At 35.8% G+C, this 27,348-nt stretch overlaps 1 protein-coding gene across 4 annotated transcripts in view; it reads right to left on the reverse strand.

The window, feature by feature from the left end:
* The window catches only part of SMAD2 (SMAD family member 2), a 105,657-nt gene that overhangs the window by 13,642 nt on the left and 64,667 nt on the right, over nucleotides 1-27,348 (reverse strand). For all 4 annotated transcript variants that reach the window (XM_082640980.1, XM_082640981.1, XM_082640983.1 and 1 more), the window contains exons 7-8: nucleotides 3,201-3,254; nucleotides 1,787-1,999 (exon numbers count right to left, since the gene is read on the reverse strand). In XM_082640980.1, coding sequence (XP_082497106.1) covers nucleotides 1,787-1,999; nucleotides 3,201-3,254 — 267 coding nt within the window. The remainder of the gene's footprint in view (nucleotides 1-1,786; nucleotides 2,000-3,200; nucleotides 3,255-27,348) is intronic.

The raw sequence follows: 27,348 nt of genomic DNA on the forward strand, positions 1-27,348 counted from the left end.
AGAAAATAAAAACCAACAAGCCAGATTTACTACATAAATATGGAACCTGGTGCCCTGTTCTCTTAATGACTACAGAATACTTATATAAAAAATAAAGTTGTTCACTTGACCATTAGGAAAACATTAAGTCCAAAAAGTAGAGATTTTTCAGGCTATAGTTTCTGATCAAAAGCACCCAATAAACTAGAAATCAAAAGTAAAAAAAGATGATCCAATAATTACAGCACTCTAAAATTTTGTACAGAAGTAAATAAGGTAGGGTAAACCTTTTGTTAAATTTTTAAGCAGAGCCCTAATTAGAACATGGAAAAATCAAAACAGTTTTAGTTAAAAGAGGGCAGATATTCAGAGGCCTTCCTCACCTATAAGATACCTGAGTACCTTAGGAAAATTATATAAAATTTATACATCAAGCAAGATTTGAGAAATTCCACATGGAGCCAACTAACAGACCTCTGAAGTCACTAGCACTTTGCAATATCACGCTCACTCTTTAGTGATCAGCATTATTTCTCATAGGAGGTGATGGTTAATTAAATGAACAGAAGCAAATTATTATTAAAAGAAGTTACTTGAAGGTGATGAGAACTATGTTCAGTTATCTTTGTGGCGCTCAAACTATTTTTTACCTCATTGTCAAAAAAATACTGACGACCCAAAGAGTTGTTGTTTATGTGTATTACATCTATGCAAACTGATATTATGTGTGAAAACTGAGATTCAAAAAAATTAATTCATTTGAAAATCAAAATAATAAACCCACTACATATTAACATAAACAAGTTTATGAAAAATAACTATTTGCAAACCAAAGAAAAAATCAGTGAGAAGAGTAGCAATGTTTTATATTTTTGCAAATATCCTTAATGTCTGGCTTAAGAGAAGCCAGTAGAATTCTCATCAGAGTCTACATTTAATTCCTTACAAAATCGTAAGCCTTGTAAGCCTCTGGAATACTTCACTGTACAGTCAAGAGAGAACGAGAGTGAAAATGGCAAACAGCATCTTAGTACCACTGTGAAAATTGTTTTTACCTCACCAACTTGCTGAAAGGGTGCCTGGGATTACCACATTTTGAGATTCTATGAATTATTTTTGAACAAATTAAATGGTAGTTTTTGTTTTAGGTATTCTGCTTCAGATTAATAGTGTGCAGAGCTGATATATGAATTCACTGAAAGGGGGAGAAAACTAGGAGACGTAAACAAACTGAAAAAACTTTACTCAGCAGAGTAAAGTTATTTTTTTATTTTTATTTTATTTATTTGTTTGTTTGTTTGTTTGTTTGTTTATATTTAATTTTTTTAATTTTTTTTATTTTTTGCGGTACGCGGGCCTCTTACTGTTGTGGCCTCTCCCGTTGCGGAGCACAGGCTCCAGACGCGCAGGCTCAGCGGCCATGGCTCACGGGCCCAGCCGCTCCGCGGCATGTGGGATCTTCCCAGACCGGGGCACGAACCCGTGTCCCCTGCATTGGCAGGCGGACTCTCAACCACTGCGCCACCAGGGAAGCCCAAGAGTAAAGTTATTTTAACACGTATTTATTGAAGGACTTCCCAGTATCGAAGGTGCCAAATTAACAGAAGCTCAAGATAAAAGTTCGCAGATGGAAGGATCACCAGGATCTACTAAAAGCTGTGAAGCTGTGCACTTAAACATGACTGCCCTTAAGGTGAGAGAGAGAAGGCAGGCTTTTTTGCACACAATCTCTTGATGTGGTAAACCACATGATGCTCACATTATGAGTATATGGCATTGGTTTTTCACATAAGGAAAAAAAACATACCTATATGTCTTCTTGTCATTTCTACTGTAGCATTTCTGTTGACGTTAGAGAGTAAACCTAGGCAGAACCTCTCTGAATTTGATGGATCTGTGAAGCCGTCTACGGTGAGTGAGGGCTGTGATGCATGGAAGGTCTCTCCAACCCTCTGGTTTAATTCATAATATGCTATTGAACACCAAAATGCAGGTTCTGAGTAAGTAACAGGCTGCAAATCTGGGGCAGAAAAAACAAACACATAAAAGAAATGTGTGTGAATAATTCAAGCCACCTCAAGCCAAGAATAGACTGAATATCATCACCTTTACATGTTCTATGCCAGCCTACACTGGCAACAGCCCAGAAAACAGACTTAACATCTACATCACGAACTCCAGATTCCAAAGAGCACTCCAGATTTTCAATTTCTCAAATTTCCCCTATCTCATTAAGTCATTCTAATCTTCAAACGGCTTTCTTAGACTTTATGGTGGATCATTTATTCTAACAGTAGTTTTACCCTGCTTGGGCCACAGTCAATTTGCATTATAAAGTTAATTTGGGGTAGGACAGCGTAGGACAAAGCTGAAGCAAAGATTAATGAGTCAAAAGCCACAGGGGAAAAAAATGTCATGATAGGATACAAAATATGACATAGTTTTGACATTTGTCTATTTTAACATGAGATTCTCACTGAGTTACCCTAGTTACAAAAATAGAAAACCCAAATATACACAAGAAACAGAAAGTAATAAAACATACACACACAAAAAAGAAAACATACAGTATGCAAGTGGAAACAGAATATAAATCAAAAGAATCTATATATTTCATGGGAAAACGAGGATCACATGTATTTAAGTGCTGTAATTTTGATTAAAATGCATCATAAGCAATATCACGGGAAAAAAATGACAATTTTGTAGAACAAATTCCAATGTGTAGAAACTAAAAAGAAATTGTGAAATAGTGAGGTAAAAGGAAGACCAAGAATAAACTACAGACCGTATACACACATATATACATATGTATTAACTATCACATATATATATATATAATCTCCCATACTACATGTACATATGAGTGATATATGTCTATATATATTTATACACACATCTCATATGAATAACTGCTATTATAAAATACATCAGAAACTAAATATATACATAAAAATCTAGGCATATGAGAAAAATTTTCATGAATAATGAATATGATTTCCATGAATAAAAAGATTATTAACTTCTTATATGTGCCAGGAGAAAAGAGTTTTAGTAATATTGAGGCACATTATCAGTATCATTTTTAGAAAGCACTAAGTTGAACAATCATTTGATTATTCACTGGGATCTCTTTCTCATATATATGGAAAATAATTACCAGAAAGGACATTTAATTAAAAAGGTATAAAAACAGTAGGGGAAAAGTATTTGCAACTTACCCAAACTATGATTAACAGGGGAAAGAGTAGTAGGAGATAGTTCTGCTGGAGATCCTGAAACAAAAGATTCAATTTTAAAACAGCTGTAGAAGTATTCCCATAAGTTCTGACCAAATAATAATAGAATTGATTGTATCTGGTTGTAATGGTCACAGATAATACACAGATAATTTACATACCAAGGATTCAAAATATACAACTGCTTAACGAACTGCTTAATGGAAGTTTAATTTTGGAAGCTTCAATACATAAAAGATACAAAAAGTCCTGGCTTCAAGCTACCCTCTTCCAAAGGCATCCAATGTTGCCAGTTCTTTGTGTACCCTTCCAGAAATATTCTTCAAACCATATAAGCAAATATATTGTGTTCTGTGCCTCCTGCTTTTTATGTACAAATGGTAACACAGTTCTGAACTTTGCTTTTATATTACTTATTCTATCAGAGATGTTGATATGTTTCCCTTTTACATATGTATCTATTTATCCATCCATCCATCCATTCATCTATTAGCTGCATAACATTACATTATGGAATACTGTGATCCCATTTTGATGGATATTCAGGTTATCTTCAATCTTTTGCTTTAAGAACCAAGATTCCAATAACTAATCTCGCACATTATGCATATTCTCAATTGTATCTGAAGGGTAGGCTCTAAAAGAGAAACTGCCAAATCAAAGGGTTGTCCATCTGTAATTTGATAAATGTTGCCAAAATTGTCATCTATAGAGGTTGTACCAGTTTACATTCCCAGCAACAACATAAATAGGGGAGGCTCATGTGCTATTGTTGATAAGAACAAGGTCTTAACAAGTATAGTTTTAATTTGTATTTCTCTTATAAATGACATTGAGCAGTTGTATACTTGTTTATATTTTATTTCCTTCCTGTGAATAGTCTGTTCTTTTCTTTTGCTCAATTTTCTATTGTGGTGTTGATCACTTTTCTCACTGATTTACAGAAGGCTCTTTATGTTTTAGTGATATTAGTCCTTTCACGGTATGGGATGCAAATATTTGGTCATCTGGCTTATGATTCTTCATCCCAATTTTGATTAAGCAGTATTAAAAAAAACTTTTATGTGATATAATTTACCAGTCATTTGGGGGTATGTCACATTTTGATAAAACAGTGGTGATACCAGAAATTCTTGGCTTACTCTTAACTTTAAGGAACTGTTTCTAGTATTTGCCCATTAAGTATGATGCTGGCTGTGAGGATGAGAGAGAGAAAATTCTTTAGGAATTCTGCATCAATAATTGTACGCAATACTGGTCTGTAGATTTATGTTGCAAGCACAAATGTTACGCTGTCTCATAAAGACAAGCGAGAAGGTGTAAGTCTTTTCTATGCTCTGTAACAGTTTATTTAAACTACTCAGCATTGGAATAACATATTCTTTAATATTTCAGTAGAATTCCCATGTGAAATTCTTTGCAGTTAAAAATTTTCTAGGGTTTATTCTAAGACACTTCTCTATTTCTTCTATGAAGCTCTATTTCCTGGAGTCAGTTTCAGTAAATTATATTTATTAGAAAAGTATTCATTTCTTCCAGTTTTAGGTAAACTGGCTAAATCTAATCAAGAAAATAAGGGAGGAGGGGGCACAAACACATAAAATAAGAAAAAGGAAGAACCACAGACACAAGAAAAAACAGTGACCGAGAGATTACTTCACTCAATTTCATGCAACTAAATTTTAAAACATTTGTTGTAAACTGTTGTTAAATAATCATATTATAATTGTAGGATAAATTTTGTTTTCTTATCATTATTCTCTACATATTTTGAGAATGCTACCCAAAAAAGCATGACTTACAGCACCCAAGCTTTAAAAATATAGCAATGGCATAGATGTAGAATAAGGTCAGATGCCCCCTGTGGACCTCTCCCCTCTCCACACTATAACCATGACCTAAAATACCAGGCAACACAGGTGAAACAGCAATTCCCACATAAACAAATGAATCAAAAATAAAGAACAGGTGATAATGATTTTTGACAAGACAGAACAGCCTTCCATAACAAAGTTCTTATGTTCTTTTTTTATTCCTCAGTTTGAAAAATCTGTTGGCAAGTCACAACAGGTACAGCTATGAAAGGTCAAAATATATTTAGAACAATGAACTAAAACTCACTGCTGCTTCCTGAAGCTGAGATAAAATAAACAAAGCCACTATTAGAAATGAAGGAAACTGACCAATTTTTCATCTTTTAACTGTTTACTCCCTCTATTAAATACTTATAAGAAGTGACCAGTAGAGTCACAGTTCATTAATTTAGACTAAGAGGAGTCCAGTCAGATGTGATAAAAGTTAGAACTATATATTATGAAAAGAAAAGTTGATTAAAATCATGTATAAAATTTTTAGAAGTTAAATTAAGCTAAAAATTTATTAAACTTTTTTTCTTAAACAAAGCCAGGTTAAATGATGATTAACCTATTAGTTATTCGTATATACATGCTTCTGCTGAAGTCTGGAACTTCCAGTTATGAGAAGTAATGATCTCACTATTTAAAGCTAGTTTCTATTACTTGCAGCTAAAACATCTAGAGGAATCCTCGTGCACATAACCTTGCATACATGTTCGCAGATATTTGTAGGATACATTTTTTCAACAAGGAAATGTTAGATCAAAAGGAATGTGAGGTTAAACTTTTATAAGTACCAAAGTACCCTCCCAAAATGTTTAGACCCACCAGCAATTTATGAGCTAGTGTTTCTTCATGCCATGTCACCACCTTCTGACATATAACAATTTGAAAGGTTTAAATGGGGCAACTCTGATTTTTAAAAATTTTACTTATTCTTATTTTGTTATAAATAGTGCACTCATGTTCTTTATGTCCCTTTTCTATTAACTACTGTCTTTTTCCTCTTTATTTGTAGGTTTTAAATTTAGAAATCAGTTATTAGGCTTGTCATACATTTACAAACATTTCCCCAAGTTTTTTGGTTTGTTTTGGTAGGTCTTTCAAGGTAAAAAAAAAATTTTTATAACATTATTTTTTAGAGTTTTAGGTTCACAGCAAAATTGAGCATAATGTACAAGAGTTCCCATATACCCATGTACACATACATGTACAACCTCGCCTGCCATCAGAGTCGTGTGCCACAACGTACATTTACTGTAACTGAGGAACCTACACAGACATCATTGTCACTCGAAGCCCATAATTTACATTAGAGTTCATCCGTGGTTCTGCACATTCTACAAATTTTGACAAATGTATAATGACATGTATTCACCACTGTAGTATCATACCAAATAGTTACACTTCCCTAAAAATCTTCTGTGCTTACCTGTTCATCCCTCCCTGCCCTCTAGCCCCTGGCAATCACTGATCTTTTTACTGTCTCTATAGTTGTTTGTGCCTTTTCCAGAACATCACATAGCTGGAATCATAAAGTATGTAGCCTTCTCAGATTGGCTTCTTTGACTTGAAATATGCATTTAATGTTCCATGTATTTTCATGCCTTTATTTAGCAGTTTTCGTTTTAGCACTGAATAACATTCCATTGTCTGGATATGCCACAGTTTATTTATTCATTCACTTACTGAAGGATATCTTGGTTGCTTCCAAATTTTGGCAATTATGAATAAAGCCACTAAAAACATCCATGTGCAAGTTTCTGTGTGTACATAAATTTTCAACTATTTTAGGTGAATACGAAGGAGCATGACTGCTGATCGCATGGTAAGAGTATGTTTAGTTTTGTAAGAGTCTGCCAATCTGTCTTCCAAAGTGGCTGTACCATTCATTTTGCATTCCCATCAGCAATGATCTTGTTGCTCCACATCCTTGCCAGAATTCAGATTTTGATCATTCTAACAGGTGTGTAGTGGTAACATTTTAAAGTTTAAACAGTCAAATTTATCAACCTTTTCTTCTATGGTTTATATGTTGCATAGTTCTTGCTCAGATTATTTAAAAAATTCTTCAATGCCATGTCCTAGAAATTAGAGTCTCATTTTTTAATTTAAGCATTTTCTCTAAATGGAATTCATTTTAGTATGAGATAAGTTACATGTTTAGTATCTATTTTATAACTTTTTGAGAAATATTAAAATTACTTTGAATTTCTTGAGCAACATTAACGGCAAAGAAATGTATATTTTACTTTTATAAGTTTCAGTGTGTTAACTAACCATAAGTTATTATCATTCAAATAAGAAAATAAAAATAGACTTATTCTTTCAAAGGGCATATATGGAAGGACAGGAAAGTTAAAGGCCTTAAAATCATTTAGTTTTATCTTCTTTGCATTCATATTACAGAGATAATCCTGAAGAACTAAAATTATCTACGATTTTGTTTTTATACCAAAAAAGGCTTAAACATATGCTTTAAAAGAATCTCATTTACTGAATACACAGATCAATCACATTCACAAACCCTTCAAAAAACTGAGAATCGTGATGGATTATTCCTTCAACCATATCCCTACCTAATCACCAAACAAGTCTTACCTCAGCAATATATTGCAAAAGCAGGCATTTCTCCCCATGTCATCTCAAATGAGCCAGAGGAAGTCTACTGCAGTAGTTAAGAACAGAATTTCTAGAATCTGAGGTCCTAGGTGCAAATTCCTCTGTAACTTTCTACCTATCTTTCTATGATGTTCATTGCAGTACTGTTTTTTATGAATTACATATGTTTGAATTTTCTTGTTTTACCTGTTTATTAATTTTTTATAATGAACATTCACTTGTTGCATAATTCAAAATGTTGTATTATAATTTTAACCTGTAAAATACTGTTTAACTTTTATTTGACATAGAATGGTAAAAATATGAGATTAAGCAAAAATAAAAGAAATAGGTACTATGTCAAGTCCAGTTTAAAAATACATACTTCCTTCATGTTTATTATGTTCTATGTATTTCCAAATTTTCTACAAGCATGAATTATGTTCATAATGAGAGTACTGTTGCTCTTCTTTTGTTTTTATTAGTACTTTCTATAGGGTTCCCCTTATGGTTAGAATGTAGAAGACTGTTGGAAAAAACCTTGCTCCTACAATAAGAAAATATCAGAAACACTAAAAAAATATTTTTTTTTAACCAAAAAGTGACCCCAAAACTGTAGATCCATTTAAGTCTAAGTGAAGTAGTTTAGAGAAGGATGAGCTCTTCCTATTTAAGTAGAGAGTGGTAACCATTTTCATTGCTGGGAGTATCTGCCAAGTTAGGACATAGACACATGTAGGACTGTACTTGCTAAAGGAGAAACCAGCTGAAATTTTAATGGCCACACACTGGCAACTGGAATCTGAGAAGCCCAACCACAGATACAGTCTTCTTCATTAGCCAATTCTAACCCTCATGTCTTTAGCTGAGTAGTACATGGTAGCACAGGAAGTTTCAGGCAAAGGCTGCAAAGCAGTGAGAGATCCTACAGTCTCACCATACTCACATCTGAAAGACCTGCTGAGGTAGGGGACTGCCCCTCCTTCAAACCTGAGGTGATTTGATGTTAAGGATTAAATCATCACCTATTCAACTCAACTCCTAATATATGGAAGACATTAGATCCCCAACTTAGCATCCAGAGAAAGAAAAGGGTGAGTCTTTCATAAGGAAAATATTATCTGTATTACACTCTAGTATTATTTTATATACAATATCCAGCATCCAACTAAAAAAACATGAGACATGCAAAGAAGTAGGAATAACTGACCCATAATCAAGACTTTAAAGTTAACACAAGCAAAACTACATATAAACCAGATACTGGACTTATTAGATAAAGAGTTTAAAATGGAAGTTATGAAACTGAAAAACAGATTATCTGAAATGAAGTCACTGAACTGGCTTAGAGAAGACCAAAAGTTAGACACACATATACCTTATCACTTGATTTTCAACAAAGAAACCAAGGTAAATCAATGAAGAAAGAAAAGTATCTTCAACTAATGGTGCTAAAACAACTGGACAAATTTCTACATGAAAAGAAGAGCAGAAATGGAAAAGAAGGTAGGTAAATACAAAACATTACTTTTCAATTCTTTAAAATAGTTTTTTTAAAACCTCAAAGTCTAAAGCAAAAAATAACATTTGGGGGTTTATACATATTTACAAATAAAATATATGAAAACAGTAGCACAAAGGACAGAGGTAGGTGAATGGGATTATAGTGTTGTAAAGTTCCTATATTTCACATGAAGTTGTAAAATATTACAATTTAAGTAACGTTCTAAGTAGAAGGTGATGATAGGGGATATACACTGTAATCATGAGAACACTCACTGAGAAAATAATACTAAGTGATACTGCTACAAATTCAAGACAGTAAACAGAGTGGATTCAAATATAAATATATTTGATTAATCTAAAGAAGTCAGGAAATCAGGAACAGAGGAACAAAAACCAGATAGCACATACGAAAAAGAAATAGCAAAATGGTAACCCAAACCCAATGATTATTAAGAACTACATTAATTACAAAGGAACTAAATACTCCAATTAAAAGACAATGATTGTTAGATTAAGTAAGACATAAAAAGGTATCCACAAGAGACACATTTTAAATATAAAGATGCAGGTAGACCAACAGTCAAAGGATGGTAAAAGTAAATATACCATGCCACCTGTGAAATAAGAATATATGGTGATGTTTATATGAGACACATTTTATAACAAGGGTCACTTCATCATAAGGACAATTTAAATGTGCACCACTTAATAACAGAGATTCAAAATACATGAAGCAAAAACTGACAGGACTAAAAGGAAAAACAGACAAATCCAAAGTCACAGTTAAGAGACTTCAACACTCCTCTCTGTGAGTGGTAAAACAAGTAGAAAGAAATCAGACAGAGTCACGATTTAAACAATACCATCAATGATCCTAAGTGACACTTAGAGTAACACTACAATTGAACAACATTTTTTAAACTATAAATGGAACTCTCATCAAGATAAATAAGCCATGTTGTGGCATAAAATAATTTTTAGTAAATTTCAAAGGACCGAAATCATACATAGTGTATTTGAATCATAATGGAATTAAGTGAGAAGTCAATGAACTATCTAGAAACCCCCCATACTTCTAAAAGACCAAACTTCTAAATAATCATGGATCAAAGAAGGAATTGCAAGAGGAATTCGAAAATATTTAAATGATAATAATAATTAAAAAACAATGAAAGGGGGGCACCTTCAAGATGGGGGAGGAGTAAAACATGGAGATCACCTTCCTCCCAACAAATACATCAAAACTACATCTACATGTGGAACAGCTCCTACAGAACACCTACTGAATGCTGGCAGAAGACCTCAGACTTCCCAAAAGGCAAGAAACTCCCCACATACCTGGGTAGGGCAAAAGAAAAAAGAAAAAACAGACAAAAGAATAGGGATGGGACCTGCACCTCTGGAAGGGAGCTGTGGAGGAGGAAAAGTTTCCACACACTAGGAAGCCCCTTCACTGGCAGAGACGGAGGGTAGCGGTGGGGGGGGAAGCTTCGGCGCCACAGAGGAGAGCACAGCAACAGGGGTGCAGAGGGCCAAGCGCAGAGATTCCCTCACAGAGGATGGGTGCCGGCCAGCACTCACCAGCCTGACAGGCTTCTCTGTTCAGCTGCCGGGGCAGGTGAGGGCTGGGAGCTGAGGCTCGGGCTTCGGAGGTCAGGGCCCAGGGAGAGAGGACTGGGGTGGGCTGCGTGAACACAGCCTGAAGGGGGCTAGTGCACCAGAGCTAGTTGGGAGTGAGTCGGGGAAAAAGTCTGGAACTGCCTAAGAGGCAAGAGACCATTGTTTCAGGGTGCGCGAGGAGAGGGGATTCAGAGAAATGCCTAAACGAGCTCCAGAGATGGGCCCGAGCCGCGGCTATCAATGCGGACCCCAGAGACAGGGATGAGACACTAAGGCTGCTGCTGCAGCTACCAAGGAGCCTGTGTGCAAGCACAGGTCACTATCCACACCTCCTCACCCAGGAGCCTGTGCAGCCCACCACACCCAGGGTTCCATGATCCAGGGACAACGTCCCCGGGAGAACACATGGTGCGCCTCAAGTTGGTGCAAGGTCACACCAGCCTCTGCCACCACAGGCTTGCCCCTCATTCTGTACCCCTCCCTCCCCCGAGCCTGAGTGAGAAAGAGCTCCCTAATCGGCCGCTCCTTTAACCCTCTCCTGTCTGGCGGGGAACAGACGCCCTCAGGCAACCTACACGCAGAGGCGGAGCCAAATCCAAAGCTGAACCCCAGGAGCTGTGCGAACAAAGAAGAGAAACGGAAATCTCTCCCAGCAGCCTCGGGAGCAGCGGATTAAATCTCCACAATCAACTTGATGTATCCTTCATCTCTGGATTACCTGAATAGACAACAAACAATCCCAAACTTGAGGCGATGGACTTTGGGAGCAACTACAGAGTTGGGGTTTGCTTTCTGCATCTAATTTATTTCTGGTTTTACGTTATTCTTAGTTTACTATTTATCATTTATTATCATTGGTAGATCTGTTCATTGATTTGGTTGCTCTCTTCCTTTTTAAAATTTTTATATATATATATATTTTTCCTTTTTCTCATTTTGTGAGTATATGTAAGCTTCTTTACATATACTTCTGTAAAGCTTCTGTATAGCTTTGCTTATGCCATTTGTCCTAAGGTTCTGACTGTCCTTTTCTTTTTCTTTTTTAATATAGTTTTTAGCACTTGGTTATCATTGGAGAATTTGTTTTTTGGTTTGGTTGCTCTCTGCTTTCTTTCTCTCTCTTTTTGTCCTTACTTCCTAATTTTTTTTATTTTTAATAATTTTTTTCTATTTTAATAACTTTATTTTATTTTATTTATTTATTTTCCTTCTTTCTAATTTTTTCTTCTCCCTTTTCTTCAGAGCCGTGTGGCTGACAGGGTCTTGGTGCGCTGGCCGGGTGTCAGGCCTGAGCCTGTGAGGTGGGAGAGCCAAGTTCAGGACACTGGTCCACCAGAGACCTCCTGGCCCCACGCAATATCAAACAGGGAGAGCTTTCCCAGGATCTCCACCTCAAAGCTAAGACCCAGCTGCACTCAACAACCAGCAGCCTACAGTGCTGGACACCCTATGCCAAACGAGACAGGAACACAAAACCACCCATTAGCAGAGAGGCTGCCTAAAATCATAAGTTCACAAACACCCCAAAACACACCACTGGATGTGGTCCTGACCACCAGAAAGACAACATCCAGCCTCATCCACCAGAACATGGGCACCAGTCCCCTCTACCAGGAAGCCTACACAACCCACTGAACCAACCTTACCCACTGGGAGCAGACACCAAAAACAACGGGAACTACGAACCTGCAGCCTGCGAAACGTAGACCCCAAACACAGTTAAGTTAAGCAAAATGAGAAGACAGAGAAATACACAGCAGATGAAGGAGCAAGGGGAAAACCCACCAGACCAAACAAATGAAGAGGAAACAGGCAGTCTACCTGAAAAACACTTCAGAGCAATGATAGTAAAGATGCTCCAAAATCTTGGAAACAGAATGGAGAATGTACAAGAAATATTTAACAAGGACCTAGAAGGACTAAAGAACACACAAACAATGATGAACAACACAATAAATGAAATTAAAAACTCTCTAGAAGGAATCAATAGCAGAATAACTGAGGAAGAAGAACGGGTAAGTGACCTGGAAGAAAAAATAGTGGAAATAACTACCGCAGAGCAGAATAAAGGAAAAAGAATGAAAAGAACTGAGGACAATCTCAGAGACCTCTGGGACAACATTAAACACACCAACATTCGAATTACTGGGGTCCCAGAAAAAGAGATTAAAAAAAGGGACTGAGAAAACATTTGAAGAGATTGTAGTTGGAAACTTCCCTAATATGGGAAAGAAAATAGTCAATCAAGTTCAGGAAGCACAGAGAGTCCCATACAGGATAAATCCAAGGAGGACCACGCCAAGACACATATTAATCAAACTATCAAAAATTAAATACAAAGAAAAAATCTTAAAAGCAGCAAGGGAAAAGCAACAATTAACATACAAGGGAGTCCCCATAAGGTTACCAGTTGAACTTTCAGCAGAAACTCTGCAAGCCAGAAGGGAGTGGCAGGACATATTTAAAGTGATGAAAGAGAAAAACCTACAACCAAGATTACTCTACCTAGCAAGGATCTCACGCAGATTCGATGGAGAAATTAAAACCCTTAGAGATAAGCAAAAGCTAAAAGAATTCAGCACCAGCAAACCAGCTGTACAACAAATGCTAAAGGAAATTCTCTAGGCAGGAAACACAAGAGAAGGAAAATTCCTACAATAACAAACCTAAAACAATTAAGAAAATGGTAACAGGAACATACATATAGATAGCTACCTTAAACGTAAATGGATTAAATGCTGCATCCAAAAGATATAGACTGGCTGAATGGATAAAAAAACAAGACCCGTATATACGCTGTCTACAAGAGACCCACTTCAGACCTAGGGACACATACACACTGAAAGTGACAGGACTGAAAAAGATATTCCACGTAAATGGAAATCAAAAGAAAACTGGAGTAGTACATCTCATATCAGACAAAACAGACTTTGAAATAAAGACTATCACAAGAGACAAGGAAGGACACTACATAATGATCAAGGGATCAATCCAAGAAGAAGATATAACAATTGTAAATATATATGCACCCAACATAGGAGCACCTCAATACATAAGGCAAATGCTAACAGCCATAAACGGGGAAATCGAAGGTAACAAAATCACAGTAGGGGACTTTAAGACCCCACTTTCACCAATGGACTGATCATGCAAAATGAAAATAAATAAGGAAACACAAGCTTTAAATGATACATTAAACAAGATGGACTTAATTGATATTTATAGGACATTCCATTCAAAAACAGCAGATTACGCTTTCTTCTCAAGTGCTCATGGAACATTCTCCAGGAGAGACCATATCGTGGGCCACAAATAAACCCTTGGTAAACTTAAGAAAACTGAAATCATATCAAGTATCTTATCTGACCACAACACTATGAGACTAGATATCATTAACAGGAAAAAATGTGTAAGAAATACAAACACATGGAGGCTAAACAATACACTACTAAATAACCAAGAGATCACTGAAGAAATCAAAGAGGAAATAAAAAAAATACCTAGAGACAAATGACAATGAAAACACAATGATCCAAAACCTATGGGATGAAATAAAAGCAGTTCTAAGAGGGAAGTTTATAGATATACAAGCCTACCTCAAGAAACAAGAAAAATCTCAAATAAACAATCTAAACTTACACATAAAGGCACTAGAGAAAGAAGAATTAACAAAATGCAAAGCTAGCAGAAGGAAAGAAATCATACAGATCAGATCAGAAATAAATGAAAAAGAAATGAAGGAAATGATAGCAAAGATCAATAAAACTAAAAGCTGGTTCTTTGAGAAGATAAACAGAATTGATAAACCATTAGCCAGACTCATCAAGAAAAAAAGGGAGAAGACTCGAATAGAATTAAAAATGAAAAAGGAGAAGTAACAACTGACACTACAGAACTACAAAGGATCAGGAGAGATTACTACAAGCAACTCTATGCCAATAAAATGGACAACCTGGAAGAAATGGACAAACTCTTAGAAATGCACAACCTTCCCAGACTGAACCAGGAAGAAAGAGAAAATATAAACAGACTAATCACAAGCACAGAAATTGAGACTGTGATTAAAAATTTTCAAACAAACAAAAGCCCAGGACCAGAAAGCTTCACAGGCAAATTCTATCAAACATTCAGAGAAGAGCTAACACCCATCCTTCTCAAACTCTTCCAAAAATTTGCAGAGGAAGGAACACTCCCAAACTCATTCTATGAGGCCACCATCATCCTGATACCAAAACCAGACAAACACGCCACCAAAAAAGAAAACTACAGGCCAACATCACTGATGAACACAGATGCAAAAATCCTCAATAAAATACTAGCAAACAGAATCCAACAGCACATTAAAAGGATCATACACCACGATCAAGTGGCGTTTATCCCAAGAATGCAAAGATTCTTCAATATACACAAACCAATCAACGTGATAAGCCAAATTAACAAACTGAGGGAGAAAAACCTTATAATCATCTCAATAGATGCAGAAGAAGCTTTTGACAATACTCAACACTCATTTATCATAAAAACCCTCCAGAAAGTAGGCACAGAGGGAACTTACCTCAACATAATAAAGGGCATATATGACAAACCCACAGACATCATTCTCAATGGTGAAAAACTGAAACCATTTCCTCTAAGATCGGGAACAAGACAAGGAGGTCCACTCTCGCCACTATTATTCAACATAGTTTTGGAAGTTTTAGCCACAGCAACCAGAGAAGAAAGAGAAATAAAATGAATCCAAATCGGAAAAGAAGAATTAAAGCTGTCACTGTTTGCCGATGGCATGATACTACGCATAAAGAATCCTAAAGATGCCACCAGAAAGATACTAGAGCTAATCAATGAATTTGGTAAAGTAGCAGGATACAAAATTAATGCATAGAAATCTCTTGCATTCCTATACAGTAATGATGAGAAACCTGAAAGAGAAATTAAGGAAACACTCTCATTTATCACTGCAACAAAAAGAATAAAATACCTAGGAATAAACCTACCTAAGGAGACAAAAGACCTGTATGCAGAAAACTGTAAGACACTGATGAAAGAAATGAAAGATGATACAAACAGATGGAGAGATATACCACATTCTTGGATTGGAAGAATCAATATTGTGAAAATGACTATACTACCCAAAGCAATCTAGAGATTCAATGCAATCCCTATCAAACTACCAACAGCATTTTTCACAGAACTACAACAAAAAAATTTCACAATTTGTATGGAAACACCAAAGACCCAGATTAGCCAAAGCAATCTTGAGAAAGAAAAACAGAGCTGGAGGAATCAGGATCCCTAACTTCAGATTATACTAAAAAGGTACAGTAATCAAGACAGTATGGTACTGGCAAAAAACCAGAAATACAGATCAATAGAACAGGATAGAAAGCCCAGAGATAAACCCATGCTCACATGGTCACCTTATCTTTGATAAAGGAGGTAAGAATATAAGATAAACCCATGCACATATGGTCACCTTATCTTTGATAAAGGAGGTTAAGAATATACAATGGAGAAAAGCCATCCTCTTCAATAAGTGGTGCTGGGAAAACTGGACAGCTACATGGAAAAGAATGAAATTAGAACACTCCCTAACTCCATACACAAAAATAAACTCAAAGTGGATTAAAGACCTAGCTGTAAGGGCAGACACTATAAAACTCTCAGAGGACAACATAGGCAGGACACTCTATGACATAAATCAAAGCAAGGTCCTTTTTGACACACCTCCTAGAGAACTGGAAATAAAAACAAAAATAAACAAATGGGACGTAATGAAATTTAAAAGCTTTTGCACAGCAAAGGAAACTATAAACAAGATGAAAAGACAACCCTCAGAATGGGAGAAAATATTTGCAAATTGAGCAATTGACAAAGGATTAATCTCCAAAATATATACACAGCACATGCAGCTCAATATCAATAAAACAAACAACCCAATCCAAAAATGGGCAGAAAACCTAAACAGAAATTTCTCCAAAGAAAATATACAGATTGCCAACAAACACATGAAAGGATTCTCAACATCACTAATTATTAGAGAAATGCAAATCAAAACTACAATGAGTTATCACCTCACACTGGTCAGAATGGCCATCATCAAAAAAATCTACAAACAATAAATGCTGGAGAGGGTGTGGAGAAAAGGGAACCCTCTTGCACTGTTGGTGGGAATGTAAACTGATACAGCCACTACGGAAAACAGTATGGAGGTTCCTCAAAAAACTCAAAATAGGACTACCATACGACAGAGCAATCCCCTACTGGGCATATACCCTGAGAAAACCATAACTCAAAAAGAGTCATGTACCACAATGTTCAGTGCAGCTTTATTTACAATAGCCAGGACATGGAACCAACCAAAGTGTCCAATTTAGTGTCAACCTAAGACGAATGGATAAAGAAGATGTGGCACATATATGTAACAGAATATTACTCAGCCATAAAAAGAAACGAAATTGAGTTATTTGTACCGAGGTGGATAGACTCAAACAGAGTGAAGTAAGTCAGGAAGAGAAAAACAAATACCATATGCTAACACATATATATTGAATCTTAGAGAAAAAAAAAAGGTTCTGAGGAACCTTTGAGCTAGACAGGAATAAAGATGTAGCCATAGAGAATGGACTTCAGGACATGGGGAGGGGGAAGGGTAGGCTGGGAGGAAGTGAGAGAGTGGCATGGACATATATACACTACCAAATGTAAAACAGATAGCTATTGGGAAGCAGCCGCATAGCACAGGGAGATCAGCTCGTTGCTCTTTGCCCACCAAGAGGGGTGGGATAGGGAGGGTAAGAGGGAGAGGCGAGACAGGCCATATGAGGATATATGTATATGTATAGCTGATTCACTTTGTTATACAGCAGAAACTAACACACCATTATGAAGCAATTATACTCCAATAAAGATGTTGAATAATAATAATAATAATAATAATGAAAAATAACTTATTAAAACCTTTGGTATGAAGCTAAAGTAAGGCTCAGAGGGAAATTTAGTTTTAAATGCTTACATTAGAAAAGAATTAATGACCAGTCACTCCCATCAGGAAACTTGCACAAGCCTCTTAGATAGCCTCATCCACCAGAGGGCAGACAGCCAAGCAAGAAGAACTGCAATCCTGCAGCCTGTGGAACAAAAACCACATTCACAGAAAGGTAGACAAGATGAAAAGGCAGAGGGCTATATACCAGATGAAGGAACAAGATAAAACCCCAGAAAAACAACTAAATGAAGTGGAGATAAGCCAGTTTCAAGAAAAAGAATTTAGAATAATGATAGTGAAGATGATACAGGACCTCGGAAAAAGAATGGAGGCAAAGATCGAGAAGATGCAAGAAATGTTTAATAAAGACCTAGAAGAATTAAAGAACAAATAAACAGAGATGAACAATACAATAACTGAAATGACAAACACACTACGAGGAATCAACAGCAGAATAACTGAGGCAGAAGAACGGATAAGTGACCAGGAAGACAGAATGGTGGAATTCACTGCTGCAGAACAGAATAAAGAAAAAAGAATGAAAAGAAATGAAGACAGCCTAAGAGATCTCTGGGACAACATTAAATGCAACAACATTCGCATTATAGGGGTCTCAGAAGGAGAAGAGAGAGAGAAAGGACCCGAGAAAATATATGAAGAGATTATAGTCTAAAACTTCCCTAACACGGTAGAGGAAATAGCCACCCAAGTCCAGAAGTGCAGACAGTCCCATACAGGATAAGCCCAAGGAGAAACACACCGAGACACACAGTAATCAAACTAGCAAAAATTAAATACAAAGAAAAATTATTGAAAGCAGCAAGGGAAAAACAACAAATAACATATAAGGGAGCTCCCATAAGGTTAACAGCTGATTTCTCAGCAGAAACTCTACAAGCCAGAAGGGAGTGGCATAACATATTTAAAGTGATGAAAGGGAAGAACCCACAACCAAGATTACTCTACCCGGCAAGGATGTCATTCAGATTTGATGGAGAAATCAAAAGCTTTACAGACAAGCAAAAGTTAAAAGAATTCAGCACCAACAAACCAGCTCTACAACAAATGTTTAGGAACTTCTCTAAGTGGGAAACAAAAGAGAAGAAAAGGACCTACAAAAACAAACCCCAAACAATTAAGAAAATGGTCATAGGAACATACATACAGATAATTACCTTAAACGTGAATGGATTAAATGCTCCAACCAAAAGGCACAGGCTCGCCGAATGAATACAAAAACAAGACCCACATATATGCTGTCTACAAGAGACCCACTTCAGACCTAGGGACACATACAGACTGAAAGTGAGGGGATGGAAAAAGATATTCCATGCAAATGGAAATCAAATGAAAGCTGGAGTAGCAATAATCACATCAGATAAAACAGACCTTAAAATAAAGAATGTTACAAGAGACAAGGAAGGACATGACATAATGATCAAGGGATCAATCCAAGAAGGAGATATAACAATTATAAATATATATGCACCCAACATTGGAGCACATCAATACATAAAGCAAGTGCTAAAAACTATAAAAGAGGAAATCAACAGTAACACAATAATAGTGGGGGACTTTAACACCTCACACCAATGGACAGATCATCCAGACAATTAATAAGGAAACACAAGCTTTAAATGACACAATAGACCAGACAGATTTAATTGATACTCATAGGACACTGCATCCAAAAACTGCAGATTACACTTTCTTCTCAAGTGCAAATGGAACATTCTCCATGATGGATCACATTTTAGGTCACAAATGAAGCCTCAATAAGTTTAAGAAATTGAAATCATATCAAGCATCTTTTCTGACCACAACACTATGAGATTAGAAATCAATTACAGGGAAAAAAAAAACGTAAAAAAACACAAGCACATAGAGGCTAAACAATACATTACTAAATAACCAAGAGATCACTGAAGAAATCAAAGAGGAAATCAAAAAATACCTAGAGACAAATGACAATGAAAACATGATGATCCAAAAGCTACGGGATGCAGCAAAAACAGTTCTAAGAGGGAAGTTTATAGCAATACAATCCTACCTAAAGAAACAACAAACATCTCAAATAAACAATCTAACCTAACACCTAAAGGAACTAGAGAAAGAAGAACAACCAAAACCCATAGTTAGTAGAAGGAAAGAAATCATAAAGATCAGAGTAGAAATAAATGAAATAGAGACAAAGAAAACAATGGCAAAGATCAATAAAACTAAAAGCTGGTTCTTTGAGAAGATAAACAAAATTGATAAACCATTAGCCAGACTCACCAAGAAAAAGAGGGAGAGGGCTCAAATCAATAAAATTCTAAATGAAAAAGAAGAAGTTAAAACAGACATCGCAGAAATACAAAGCAGCCTAAGAGAATACTACAAGCAACTCTATGCCAATAAAATGGACAACCTGGAAGAAGTGGACAAATTCTGAAAAAGGTATAACCTTCCAAGACTGAACAAGGAAGAAACAGAAAATATGAACAGACCAATCACAAGTAATGAAATTAAAACTGTGATTAAAAATCTTCCAACAAACAAAAGTTCAGCACCAGATGGCTTCACAGGTAAATTCTATCAAACATTTAGAGAAGAGCTAACACCCATCCTTCTCAAACTCTTCCAAAAATTTGTAGAGGAAGGAACACTCCCAAACTCATTCTACGAGCCCACCATCACCCTGATACCAAAACCAAACATACTACAAAAAAAGAAAACTACAGACCAATATCACTGATGAATATAGATGCAGAAATCTGCAACCAAATACTAGCAAACAGCATCCAACGACACATTAAAAGGATCATACACCATGATCAAGTGGGATTTATCCCAGGAATGCAAGGATTCTTCAATATACGCAAATCAATCAATGTGATACACCATATTAACAAACTGAAGAATTAAAACCATATGATCATCTCAATAGATGCAGAAAAAGCTTTTGACAAAATTCAACGCCCATTTATGATAAAACCTCTCCAGAAAGTGGGCATGGAAGGAACCTACCTCAACATAATAAAGGCCATATATGACAAACCCACAGGAAATATCATTCTTAATGGTGAAAAACTGAAAGCATTTCCTCTAAGATCAGGACCACAACATGGATGTGCACTCTCGCCACTATTATTCAACAAAGTTTCGGAAGTCCTAGCCACAGCAATCAGAGAAGAAAAAGAAATGAAAGGAATACAAATTGGAAAAGAAGTAAAACTGTCACTGTTTGCAGATGACATGATACTACACAGAGAATCCTAAAGATGCCACCAGAAAGATACTAGAGCTAATCAATGAATTTGGTAAAGTTGCAGGATACAAAATTAATGCACAGAAATCTCTTGCATTCCTATACACTAATGATGAAAAATCTGAAAGAGAAATTAAGGAAACACTCCCATTTACCACTGCAACAAAAAGAATTAAATACCTAGGAATAAACCTACCTAGGGAGACAAAAGACCTGTATGTAGAAAACTATAAGACACTGATGAAAGAAATGAAGGATGATACAAACAGATGGAGAGCATGTTCTTGGACTGGAAGAATCAATATTGTGAAAATGACTATACTACCCAAAGTAATCTGCAGATTCAACGCAATCCCTATCAAATTACCAATGGAATTTTTCCAGAACTAGAACAAAAAAATCTTAAAATTTGTATGGAGACTCAAAAGACCCCGAATAACCAAAGCAGTCTTGAGGGAAAAAAAACAGAGCTGGGGCTTCCCTGGTGACGCAGTGGCTGAGAGTCCGCCTGCCGATGCAGGGGACGCAGGTTCGTTCTCCGGTCTGGGAGGATCCCGCATGCCGCGGAGCGGCTGGGTCCGTGCGCCATGGCCACTGAGCCTGCGCGTCCGGAGCCTGTGCTCCGCAATGGGAGAGGCCACAGCAGTGAGAGGCCCGCGTACCGCAAAAAAAAAAAAAAAAAAAAAAAATAGAGCTGGAGGAATCAGACTCCCTGACTTCAGACTATACTACAAAACTACAATAATCAAGACAATATGGTACTGGCACAAAAACAGAAATATAGATCAATGGAACAGGATAGAAAGCCCAGAGATAAACCCATGCACCTATGGTCAACTAATCTATGACAAAGGAGGCAAGGATATACAATGGAGAAAAGACAGTGTCTTCAATAGTGGTGCTGGGGAAACTGGACAGCTACCTGTAAAAGAACGAAATTCGAACACTCCCTAACACCATACACAAAAATAAACTCAAAACGGATTCGAGACCTAAATATAAGACCGGACACTATAAAACTCTTAGAGGAAAACACAGGAAGAACACTCTTTGACATAAGTCACAGCAAGATCTCTCTAGATCCATCTCCTAGAGTAATGGAAATAAAAACAAAAATAAATAAATGGGACCTAATGAAACTTAAATGCTTTTGCAAAGCAAAGGAAACTACAAACAAGACGAAAGAAAACCCCCAGAATGGGAGAAAATATTTGCAAATGAATCAACAAACAAAGATTAATCTCCAAAATATGTAAACAGCTCATGTAGCTCAATATTAAAGAAACAAACAACCCATCCAAAAATGGGCAGAAGACCTAAATAGACATTTCTCCAAAGAAGACATATAGATGGTGAAGAAGCACATGAAAAGCTGCTCAACATCACTAATTATTAGAGAAATGCAAATCAAAACTACAATGAGGTTTCACCTTACACCAGTTAGAATGGGCATCACCAGAAAATCTCCAAACAAGAAATGCCAGAGAGGGTGTGGAGAAAAGGGAACCCTCTTGCACTGTTGCTGGGAATGTAAATGGATACAGCCACTATGGAGAACAGTATGGAGCTTCTTTAAAAAAACTAAAAATAGAATTACCATATGACCCAGCAATCCCACTACTGGGCATATACCCAGAGAAAACCATAATTCAAAAAGACACATGCACCCCAATGTTCACTGCATTATTTACAATAGCCAAGACATGGAAGCAACCTAAATGCCCATCAACAGACGAATGGATAAAGAAGATGTGATACATATATACAATGGAATATTATTCAGCCATAAAAACGAACGAAATTGAGTCATTTGTAGAGACGTGGATGGATCTAGAGACTGTCATATACAGTGAAGTCAGTCAGAAAGAGAAAAACAAATATCGTATATTAACGCATATATGTGGAACCTAGAAAAATGGTACAGATGAACTGGTTTGCAGGGCAGAAACGGAGACACAGATGTAGAAAAGAAACGTATGGACACCAAGGGGTGAAAGTGGTGGGGGGGCGGGAGGGGATGATGAATTGGGAGATTGGGATTGACATATATACACTAATATGTATAAAATGGATAACTCATAAGACACTGCTGTGTAAAAATAAATAAATAAAATTAAATAAATAATGTATAGAGGCTCAGACAAGAAAAAAAGAATCAATGGAAAAAAATACAAAAGAATCAATGACCTAAATTTAAGCTACAAGGGTCTAAAATGACAAAATTAAATGGGAAGTAAGTAGAAGAAAATAATGCAGAATAGAAAGAAATCAAGCAGTAAAAAGGCAAACACAAGAGAAAAGTTTAAGAAGCAAAAAACTGGTTCTTTAAAAATATTAACTGATAAAGCCCCTGCAAGACTTATCAAGAATAAAAGAGAAAAGTCAAACTATCAACATTTTAAGTAAAAAATGGGTCATCAAGATTTACTTGATATTGCAGACAAGAGGATAACAGAATATTAGAAATAACTTTATAGCAATAAAATCTACCATTCAGATGAAATGAACAAAATATCTTGTAAGACACCAGTTAGCACACCAACACAAAAAACTGAAAATCTAAATCACTCTCAATTTAAAAAACCCTTCGCTATAAAAGATGGCTTCTCTGGTAGAAGCTATCAAGTGTTTAAGGAAGAATTAATTCCAATCCTATGCAAATTCTTTCAGAAAATATTAGAAAACCTCATCCAATATATTTTGATCCCAGCATAATTATGATATTGAAACTACAGAAAAACATTAGAAGAAAACTAAAGACCACAATCTCTCATAAACATAGATGTGAAAATCCTCTTAAGAACATTAGCAAATCAAATCCATAAATATTTTAAAAGTATAATTTATCATAACCAAATAAGGTCAAAATTCATTTGTTATTAGAAAAATCATTTAGTGGAATTCACTCAACAAGACTAAAACTGTATTATCCTCTCAACAGATGCAGAAAAAGTATGGGCAAAATTCCACAGCCACTCATTACAAACACTCAGAACACTAGGAACAGAATGGAAAATCCTCAATCTGATAAAGATAATCTATTAAAAATCTATAATTAACATCTTACTTATTGGGGGAATTATTAAATGTATTCCCTCTATGATCAAGAACAATGCAAAAATATCCATTCTTAGTATTTCTATTCAATAGCTTACTGTAGGTCTTAGCCAGAACAGAAAAAGAAGAAAGCATAAAGATTAGAAAGCAAGAAGTAAAACTGTCTTTATTTAAGAGATGGCAAGGTAGTATATATAGAAAATCTTAGGAATCTATAGAACACTAGATACAAAAAGTGATTTTAGCAAAGTTCAGGAAAAAAGACCAACATACAAAAATCAAATTTTATTCTATATCCTAGGAAAAACAATTAAAAATAAAATTGAAAAATAAACGTTTACAATAGCACGAAAAGGTTAAAACAGTGAAGAGTGCATCTAATGACAGAAATGCTATATACCTATGCTAAAAACTGTAAAACACTGCACAGATGGCATAGCCAATAAGACCACTACCTTAAAGTTCTCAAACCTGACCCTCCGTTCTTGACAAATAACCTTATTTTCCTATTTAGAAGATCGTAATCATGAAGATGAAACTGCTTCTGCTTCTGGATCTCAGTCCCTCAATTTACTTCTAATTTTCATGCAATCAAGTTTCTTCCTTTTTCTTAATGGTTAATTCATCCTTTTATATTGTCTTTAAATATACTCACATAGTATTTACTGTAAGTTAGGAACATTTAACTTCTTTACAAAAATTAACTATTAACAACCCTATGGGATTGGTACTATAATTATTCCTAATTTACAGATAAGGAAACTGTGTGCCTCGGTCATCTAGCTAGTATATAGTAGAGGGACAATTCAAACTCAGGTAGTCCAGTTCAGAGTCCAACCATACTATCCTGCCGCCATGCATTTGGTTAGAGAAGCTGTCTCCTAAGTGGGGTATGTGAACCTTGTCTAGGGGTATACAAAATGACTGGTTTGCAAGAAAAAAAAATTAGAACTAAATCAAACTTATATCTCTTGTGATGTTCAGCCTGATCCTTAATGTCCACAAACTTTTAAAGAATGAAGGCTTGACCAGAGAAATTAAAAAAAAAGAAAAAGCAAAGCGAAAAATAACAGGTACTTGTTCATACAGTTCTGTATTCTGCATTATTTGTCCTATGGTTACTTTTTTGTTTGTTTGTTTATATTTATTTTTTTATTTTTTTATTTTTTGGGGGGTCACACAGCTGGATCTTAGTTCCCCGACCAGGGATTGAACCCATGCTTCCTGCAGTAGAAGCAGAGTCCTAACTACTGGACTGCCAGAGAATTCTCCTCTGGTTACCCTTTTAAAAAATATTAACTCCTTCTATTCCAGAAGAGCTTGAAAGATCAATTTAATTATGTCCTTCCCTCAGGGAAGGTACGGACCAGAGTTTAAAAACAGGTTAATTTTGTTCCAAATTGGAACCCTGCATCAGTCAGAAAATTCTTCCCATGGCACTGAGAGAACAATAGATAGCAGGTAGAAGACTGGTATTTAAACCAACTTTTAGCATCTCATGAATCAAATATTCACACTGTCACTCATTACAGTAAATAATTTTAAATGTGTCATTTTGCAAAAGACAGTAACATTTCCCCCACTGAAACAGAATTAGAAATATTAGGTTACGTTCAAAGCTAGCCCCAAAACATTGCATTCATTTTAGTTGATTCAGCTTATTATCCACTTTTAGATTTTGACCATTATCACAACCAATGATTATATTCATCTTATTGTTCTTCCCATGTTTCAGCTATATTATAGAATAGGCATTTGTGCGCTCGTTGGAATCCTTATGGCCTTTTGCGCCTGGCTTCTTTCACCTAATATAATGCTTTCAAGGTCCATCAATGTTGTAGCATGCATCAGTACTTCATTCCTTTATATGGTTGAATAATATTCCAATGTATGGATATAACTCATTTAATTTATCCATTAACCATTTGATAGACAGTTTGGGTTGTTTCCAATTTTGGGCTACTATGAATAATGCTTACATGAACATTTGTTTACAAGTTTAATGTGGACATGTGTTCAGTTTTCTTGGGTGAAATTGCTGGGTCATATTGTTATACTATATTTAACTTTGAGGAATAGCAAATCTTTCCAAGGTAACTGAACCATTTTACATTCCCATTAGCAACATATGAAGACTCCAACTTCTCCGATCTTCATTGAGACTTCCTCCTTTTTTGATTATAGCCGTTCTAGAGGGTGTGAAGTGATATGTCATTATGGTTTTGATTTGCATTTCCCTGATGATTAATGATGTCATTAGGGCATATTTTTATTGGCATTCACTTCTAAGTGTCACAGTAGCAACTGTCCATCATGGGGCAAAAAGGAACATGATTTAGGAATACAGTTCTTTGACACACATGCATTTCTTAGGAAGATATACTCAGAAATCCAAATGTCATTTGCAGTAAGGTATTTGCATTAAGATGTATAATATGGGGAATTCCCTGGAGGTCCAGTGGTTAGGACTCTGCGCTTTCACTGCTGAGGGCAGGGAACTAAGATCCCACAAGCTGCACGGCCAAAAAAAAATTTTTTTTTAAAACATATGATATGTTATTTCCAATGATCATCATTTACTTTTTTGGTTATCCACTATTTTGAAAAGCTGTAAGTATGATTAGCTATAGCAGAAACTTCTTCACTTGGGAGTCTAAATAATGGAAGAATTTAAACAACATTATTGTAAAAGTCAACCACCCCAGCCCCCCACCATGTAAAAAATAACTTAGATTATCATAACTGCAGAATGCTTTAGTATAAACTGTGTAGAAAAGCAGATGCTATAATTTGGGAGGTTGTGATATTAAGGTGTCCAATCCTTAAGATATAACCAGGGTGGAATAGATCAAAACATACAATGACATCACAGCTATTTCACTGGTAACCTATTAGTTCTGATGGGTTATATACATTTTATTATATAACAACTGTTTTAAAGCTTTGATGTGTGTAATATCTATTACATGTCAATTTTTTCTTCAATGTGTTTGAAGTTGATAGCTAAATATTAGAAATTAATTGCATTAGGTCAGGTACAATATACAAGGTATTTTGTGTAAACAATCTACTATAATTCAGAACTCACTAGTAAGTTAAAAGAGCACTGAAAAGCTGATCCATCTCTTCCAAGTTCCTCTGAAAGCCTGTTATTGGGCTAATTAATTAGAATCTTTCATCACAAAGACATTTATTCATAGAGTATCTAAAACTTTAAACAGAAGCACAGAATATCAATATTTTAAAAAGAAAAGT

Source organism: Mesoplodon mirus (genome assembly GCF_964341445.2).
Source record: "Mesoplodon mirus genome assembly, chromosome: 13".
Lineage (NCBI taxonomy): Eukaryota > Metazoa > Chordata > Mammalia > Artiodactyla > Ziphiidae > Mesoplodon > Mesoplodon mirus.